At 32.3% G+C, this 7543-nt stretch overlaps 1 protein-coding gene across 10 annotated transcripts in view; it reads right to left on the bottom strand.

Annotated features, from left to right (window-relative positions):
• Window positions 1–7543, bottom strand: part of LOC118743536 (protein eiger) — a 47244-nt gene that overhangs the window by 16821 nt on the left and 22880 nt on the right. For 9 of the 10 annotated variants that reach the window (XM_036476281.1, XM_036476282.1, XM_036476285.1 and 6 more), the window contains one exon: window positions 3570–3695. The exons of the other annotated variant lie outside the window; for it this stretch is intronic. In XM_036476281.1, coding sequence (XP_036332174.1) covers window positions 3570–3695 — 126 coding nt within the window. The remainder of the gene's footprint in view (window positions 1–3569; window positions 3696–7543) is intronic. 10 annotated transcript variants of the gene reach the window in all.

Raw genomic sequence — 7543 nt, 5'->3', positions numbered from 1 at the left:
TCAATTTTGAATATAACTCTTTAGAGGAAATAATATGATTTTTTTTTTCAGTCCCGCAAATTGACGACCTCGATCCCGCAAGCTTGCGGAGTTGCGATTTTTATGCGGGATTGGATTCCCTACTTACGATTGCAAAGTGACAGAATATGAAATTCAAAATGGCGTCATTACGCTGCATACGCAAATAAGCAAATATATTTATTAATTTGATTTACAAAACTGATGCAAAAATGTTGGGCCATTACATATTTCAATGTTTTTGGGCTCACTGATTACGATTCTAGAGTCCGATTTTCAAATTTCAAAATGGCGGATCCAATATAGCGGGCGTATTTTTAAAACTTCCTTGTATTTGAGTGAAACTTTTACTCGAGGGGTTTTGGGCTCGCTGATTACGAATCTGAAGTCCAATTTGCAAAATTCAAAATGGCGGACGCAATATGGCGGCCAAATAAACTAAAATCACTTAGATTCGCTTCCAACTTTAAAATCGGGGTTTCTTAAGGTCGCCGATTACAAATCTGGAATCAGATTTTAAAAATACAAAATTTCAGATCCATATTGGATCTACCATTTATCACGGGAATTTTAAAATCGAGCGTACGTAAATAGCGTATGACTAACATTCTCATCTCATCTTCACAAAACTATGTACGTGGCTCCAAAAAAAAATTCAAAAAATTTCAAAACACTCGAAATAATCAATATACCCTCGGAGCTAGGGGCCAAATATAGTAAAAATGCGGTTTAAGTTTTTCTCTCTGGCGTCAAGATTTTGTTTAGAAGGACTTTTAAATTTCAAAGATATGATTAGTTCCAAAACTTGTTTAAAAAATTCAATGAAATTTAGAATAAAAATATGGGTATCAAATTAAGGAAAATATTCTTTGCAATTTAAAAATATAAAATTTGTTTGGTTCAAGGACCAATTGATATTGAAAATTTGTATATTTTTTTTTTTAATTTTTATTTTTTACGCTATTAAAGTAGAAGGACGAGATTCGAGGAAATGGTCGTGTGTATATTAATACCTAATATATTATTTTTTTTAAGTAAATACTGGAAATTTCCAAGAATATTCAAGGACAAAATATTAAAAGAACATTTTCTATACCTATTCGTCCTTATACACCAAAAATTTTATATTTTTCAATTCTACAGAATTTTTTCTTTTATTTGGTACCCATTCTATATAGCCCAGAATTTTTTAAAATACTTTTCGGAATTCTTTGAAATTTCAAAGTCCTTTAAAAAAATCCTGACGCCAGAGAAAGAAACTAAAAACGAAGTTTTATTATATTTGGCTCTTAGTTTTGGAAGTATATTTTTTTTTTAGTGCAAAATTGACTTTTTATCGGTGTAATCCGTGTTATCATTAGCTTGATTTTTTTTTGAAGGACTTTTGCCACTTTCAAAATAAACGGCTTGGCGCGCAATATCTCGCATACGCCAATTGTAATACCACGTATAAGATAGTCCGTAAATTTCACAAAAGGGCAAAGAAACTTATTTTTTCATAACTTTTGAATGGTTTTCTACCTGAACTTATGAGCTTACACCATGAAATTCGTGAAGTATTGAGTACAGTATTAAGCAAGTATTGAGACAAGGTAACTGAAACAATTTTTTTTTTCTATGGCACCTCATATTTACGTGGTATTTGCAGCATTTGGCGGATACGAGGTATTGCGCTCCAAGCGACGATATGTAAATTAAGGTACCAAATATACATATGTACATATTAGAGAGCTGCATGAATTCATTCAAACTTCTAGCCAAACAGAGAACAGTCGATTTGAATATTTTACTTCACATACGAAACACTCAGCGTTTGGAATTTCGTAAGCGATGAATATACATTTTGTTATAAACTTTCTACCTTCCAACGGAAGAATGTGAATGAATGAATGGAAAACATTCAAATCATACAAACTCATTTCGGTAAAGGTTTTTTTCTACAAACAAGTTTGTTCATTTGAAGCCAAAATCATTCATTCGATAAGCTGTTTTGAATGAATTCATGCAGCCCCCTAGTACATATATACATACATATTTACATACGCCTTTTCAGCAAATATTTCTAATTCAACAAAAATTTTAGAGAACGACGCGCACGATTGATTATTTTTATTTATTATTATTTTTACCACTTCTATCACATTTTTTGCCAAAATTTCATAAGAACGTAGTCTCTTTTAGTCATTACTTCGGAAACAATGTTTAATTCCGAGTAAAACAAGGTAACATTTATTAAAATCAGTGCAAAAATTATTAAGTTATGTCATCTTTTATAGAGACAAATTCAAAATTTTCCTTACGAATTATTGAAACCTCGAAGTGAATCCAATTCAACTGATTCAAATTTTCTGTGAAATTATGTATATGGAAGTCAGTTTGAAAGACATTTTTAGAAAGTTCACATTTTCAGACAATCTATTGATTTTTATAAATGATACCTTGTTTTACTCGGAATTAAACATTGTTTTTGAAGTAATGACTAAAAGAGACTATTTTTTTTTGTGAAATGTTGGCATAAAATGTTGTATGTAGAAGTGGAAAAAATAATAAAAATTGGTATAAATTTCCGATTTATTCCAAAAATTTTCTACATATTTACAATGTCTTATCCTTAAATAGTACACATATTTTTCTTTCAAAGCCATATGAAAACTTAAAATTGGGTAAAAATAACCGAGCTGAAAAATGTTTAGTGCGGGATGTCATGTAAAAATGGTTTTTTAAGAATAAGTTGAAAGTTTGAGGGTGTTAGAAAAATTTAAACACAGTTTCGTGAATTACTCGACCAGTCCTACGACCTGTACCAGGTCATGATCAGTGTTACACCGTAACATTAGGGTTTTGACACTCCCTTACAAAAGGTTGCACAAACACCCACACACGGTGGCTTGCTAAGGGAGCCCGACTTTGACAAGAGGGCGCGAGAACTGTTTTCTGAGCAATCCTTTTATTAACTAATTTAAATTTTCAAATAAATATATACCAACACATATTCAACAAGGCAGAAGTGACGGCCATATAGCTGACTGTAATGTCAAAAAGCACAGAAAACTTGAAGTACATTTTTAAAAGCTTTTATTATGTTTCACCTGTGTGTAATCAAATTTTGCAATTAATTTTTACCAACTTCCCGATGAGCTAGAGACTTGAAACTTCAACTTTGCTCGGAGCCCGATGACAATGCAATATGAAAGAGGAATCCATCGGCTAAGTGGCGCAGGTGAGAGATATATTTGAAAAACTCGTATATTACTTAATTAAAAGGGAATCCACAAAAAAAGTCCCCGATAGGTGGCGTAGGAGTTGAGATATTTGAAAAACCCGTATTTTTGATCCGATTGGTTTAATATTTAAAACATATATTTATTACTCAAAAATGGATAGAAATAATTCAAAAAAAAGAATTTTGCCGTTAGGTGGTGCGTAGTCCGATTTTTCCCTTTTTTTGCTAACCATTAATAAAAGCTTGTGTTTAAAATTTTAGTTTTTAAATTACTCGTTTTTAATAATAATCGAAATATTTTGTTCCTCATCCATTCTGAATATAGTACCTCTTTCTCAAAATCGCTTTCATCTTCCAAATTTGTCAAGCCCAAACGTTGCTGCATGCTAAGAAAACGTTTGTCCAGTTGTTTCATTTCGTTTTCCAGATGAGAAATGCGTTTGAAATGCCAAATCTGTAAAATAGAAGACATATGTACATAAATAAAATAAAAATTAGAAGCGATGCGCCAAAAATGCAGATGTATTAAAATAACAGACATGCTTAAACTGAATACAAAATTAAAAAAATATATGTAAATTTGTGCGCTTGTATTTTAAGATACCTCTCATCTAGAGACACGATGTCGAACCGAAAATATCGATACGGTACTCATTTAAAGTATCGCTGTAAAGATATCGGATAAAAATAGTCGATATCCCAAATATCGATACTAAATTAAAATAATTTTATCTAAGCATTGGTCCCGTTTCTAATAAAGAATGAACACTTTGCGCTTCGATAAGTGTTTGCTTAAATATATGTAGGTAAATGTGTCGTCTAACATCACCGAAGACGCAGTTTCAAATACCGCCACTTGCTAACTTAAAATGGTCTCACGTAATTAACCGTAAGCTCCCCCGCATAAAACGCTTTCACAGAGATATATCACAAAAAGTATAAAATAAATGGTTAATGATAGAAAAAGATACAGTGGCCCGTAGTTATAGGCGAAAGTTAAAACCTCTTCTAGTTAAAATTAATCTTTAAGTTTAGAGCAGGCTTTAACTTTTAGTCAGTTATAGACAAGTTAGAGGCAGGTTTTTGCTAGATTGACACAAATAAAGGGCCATTAATATAGAATGAAAAAAGTAACCAATCGGCATTATGAAAACTTTGTGATTTTAGCAAGTTCACCCTGTGTCAACTGACTTTTATAAATAATTTTGAAAATGGCGCAGCAAACTGTAAGTAAATAACAAATTTTTGTAAAATATAATTTATTAACGTAAATACTTTAATTTTTATAGGAAGTGAAAAGAATTCGTGAAGTTAATTGGACTGCTGCTATAAATACTCACATCAACGTCATTGAGGACAAGACGATTGTATCATCCAAAATCGCAAAATCTCGAAATATCCTTTGATTGGGAAGCATACTCTTCAAATTAAGACCACTTTTGTATTTTCTCTGCAAATTTTGAAAGGGAAAACGTCTACTTAGAGTACGCTTTTAAGATTTTAAAACCTCGTCAACCTCATTTTAAATTTAAAACGCCGTTTTAAAGATAAAAGGTCTTTTAAGTTGACTATGACAGTGTTAAAAGAGTGTTTATCTTAATATACAGTTTTAAATGTTAAAACCTGCCTCTAACTTCTCTATAACAACGGGCCAATGTGTTTAATGTGGCCCAGTTATTTTCGGTCTCTGCTTAAAATATGTACATGAGAGTGGTCCAAAAGAATTGTTTCCGAGATAGGGTTTGGGACACCTTCCAAAAGTTTTCCTCTTGCCGAAAGAGGTGCTGGTACCACACTTTACGTCTCTAAGTATAAATTTAGAGGATGCTCATGATGCTCATATTTTACTCTAGAAATATTGCGTACATATATTAATCAAACAATTGGTTAAGAAACTTAAGAACATTTCAAATTTAAATTATCTAAAAACCATTACAAGCTCCAGTTGTCATGGCAACAGTAGCTTTTTATAAAAATCACCGATATTTTTACAATGTTTCACAGCGATCCAGTAGCGCATTTTAAAGCCATTGAGCACCCTGTATTGGTTACAGTAGAAAACTGAAAGTTGGTATAGATATTGCAAATATAAAAAGGAAAAACTAAGGGGGTGCCCCGCTTTCTTGGGTGAAATTTTTTTCCCCCCATACAAAAATTTTACCACTCTAATGCACCACTCTAAATACCCTGCAGCAAAATTTAGAGACAGTCTGACAAAGCGCTTGTTCCGTCCTACAAATTTCAGAACTGTCTCTGAACTACTGCAAGACGGCTGCAGAGCGGGACAGTTGACACTTGCGGTGTGCTAGTTGCGCTGTCGTCAAAGTTTCTGACATTTGGCATCCCAGCCGAAGTAGCCGGGGTGTAGAACACCAAAAAAAGTTGCGGTTTTTCCGCCGGGATTACTAAATTTGTTTTATTTTAAGACGTCCACCAAAATATTTCGGAAAAATATTAAGATTTAAGCGAGCTGGACCGATTTGAAAATACCTCCAAAAATGAAGTTTTTTATGAATAAAAATAGTTTCTTAAAGAACTATTTGAAAAAAGTCCCCAAAGATCACAAATTAGATTAAGCTTAAAACATCTGCATAAAAAATATTTAAAAATCTTTTCAACGGAATCGTAAGAATGAGATTTTTCATGATGTTTTTTTACTTTTTTCAAAGATTGGTTTACCAAAAACTTGAATAACTGGGCCAAAAATGTTCTGATTTAGACTTATGGGATCTCAGTAGAAAGGTATTTTCACACTGTTTTTATTTCTGGCCAAAACAACGTCATTCGTGTGCCATCTTGTTTTTTCGAATACTAACACATCTTAATTCAACTTTGAATGACGTTCGTTCATCATACCTTTCTCTTCCATACTTTGAATGAGTTTATTAGCAATGAAATAAAAAGGGTGAGAAAATACCTTTCCAATGACACCTCTTAAGTCTAAATCGGAAGAGTTTAGGTTCAGTTACGATTACGATTCCGTTCAAAATTATTTTTTTCATTTTTTTTTTAATATTTTTATGCAAATATTTTAAGCTTAAACCGTTTTATGATTTGAGGGGATTTTTTCAAAAAAAATCTTTAAGAAACTATTTTTATTCATAAAAAACTTGATTTTTGGAGGTATTTTCAAATCGGTCCAGCTCACTTAAATCTTAATATTTTTTTTTAATATTTTGGTGGACGTCTTAAAATGTAATAGATTTTATAATTCCAATGGAAAAATAGTACCGATTTTTTTTTTTTCTATGGGGAGTGATGCAGTCTAATGTACATATGTACGTTTGGGGATCGTTATATGTACATAAGTAAACGTGTATTTGCTATGTAAATTACTTGACAAAAAATAAGTTAGATACAAAGTCAGAATCTATTGCTTAAGAGGATTGATTATGTTCTGCGCAATATTGCGCATTTTATATGTATGTACACATGCATAGACATGTATTTAAATAGGTGTAGTCATAATAAACGAAAAATGTAAATAAATTGCATACACTATTGTCAAATACAATTTTCACTGAAAGACTACCGTTTATGCCAATGGATCTGTTAGATCAAATTATTGGCTTCACATTGCTCATTTCATTTCTCGTTCGTATTTGAATAAATTTTTATCCTCTTACCCATGGGCGTAGACAGAATATTTAAAAAAATTTTTTTTTTTTTCAAAACCAATAACTTACTAAAAATGCGTTATTATAGCTTAAAATTATTGTATTGTAGGTATGTTGTACAAAAACACATAAACAGAAGTTCAAAAAAGTTGATATAAAACTATTCGTCGATTTAAATAGTTAACTTTTTCCTGTGCATGTTCATTTTACGAGGAGGAAGCATCAAAAGTCTAACCCCGTCAGTGTGAGACTTTAGCCCAAACTAAACTTCCCACCGTCATGTACCGTTCCCCTCCCGGTACCATCGTCAAGGATTTCGTCGGGATTATAACACTGTGTGACTGCTAAAGTTATAATTCTAGTCTCTTCTTCTTCTTCTTATATTACGCTGTAAACGCCTAAGCGATTTTGGCCGAGTCCAACAAAGCACGCCAGTCGTTTCTCTTCTGTGCCAACTGACGCCAAGTCCTTCTCCACCTGGTCTTTCCATCGCAGTTAGGGATGCTAACGATGCATCGATGTTTTTGCAACATCGATAATATCGGTTCAATATTCGATGTTTGCCATCGATGTTTACAATTTACTAACATCGAGAAATTGACGATACATCGATGAAAGTTTTACCGATGTTTTAAATCGACTTTAAGGAGACTCTCCGACTTTCTTTCGGTATGTTTGACTGACC

The sequence above is a fragment of the Rhagoletis pomonella genome, unplaced genomic scaffold, assembly GCF_013731165.1.
Source record: "Rhagoletis pomonella isolate Grant_MI unplaced genomic scaffold, Rhpom_1.0 Rhpom_scaffold_00007, whole genome shotgun sequence".
In the NCBI taxonomy this organism is placed as follows: domain Eukaryota; kingdom Metazoa; phylum Arthropoda; class Insecta; order Diptera; family Tephritidae; genus Rhagoletis; species Rhagoletis pomonella.
The sequence above is the reverse complement of the archived record's forward strand: the minus strand, read 5'-3'. Positions and strand labels throughout refer to the sequence as shown.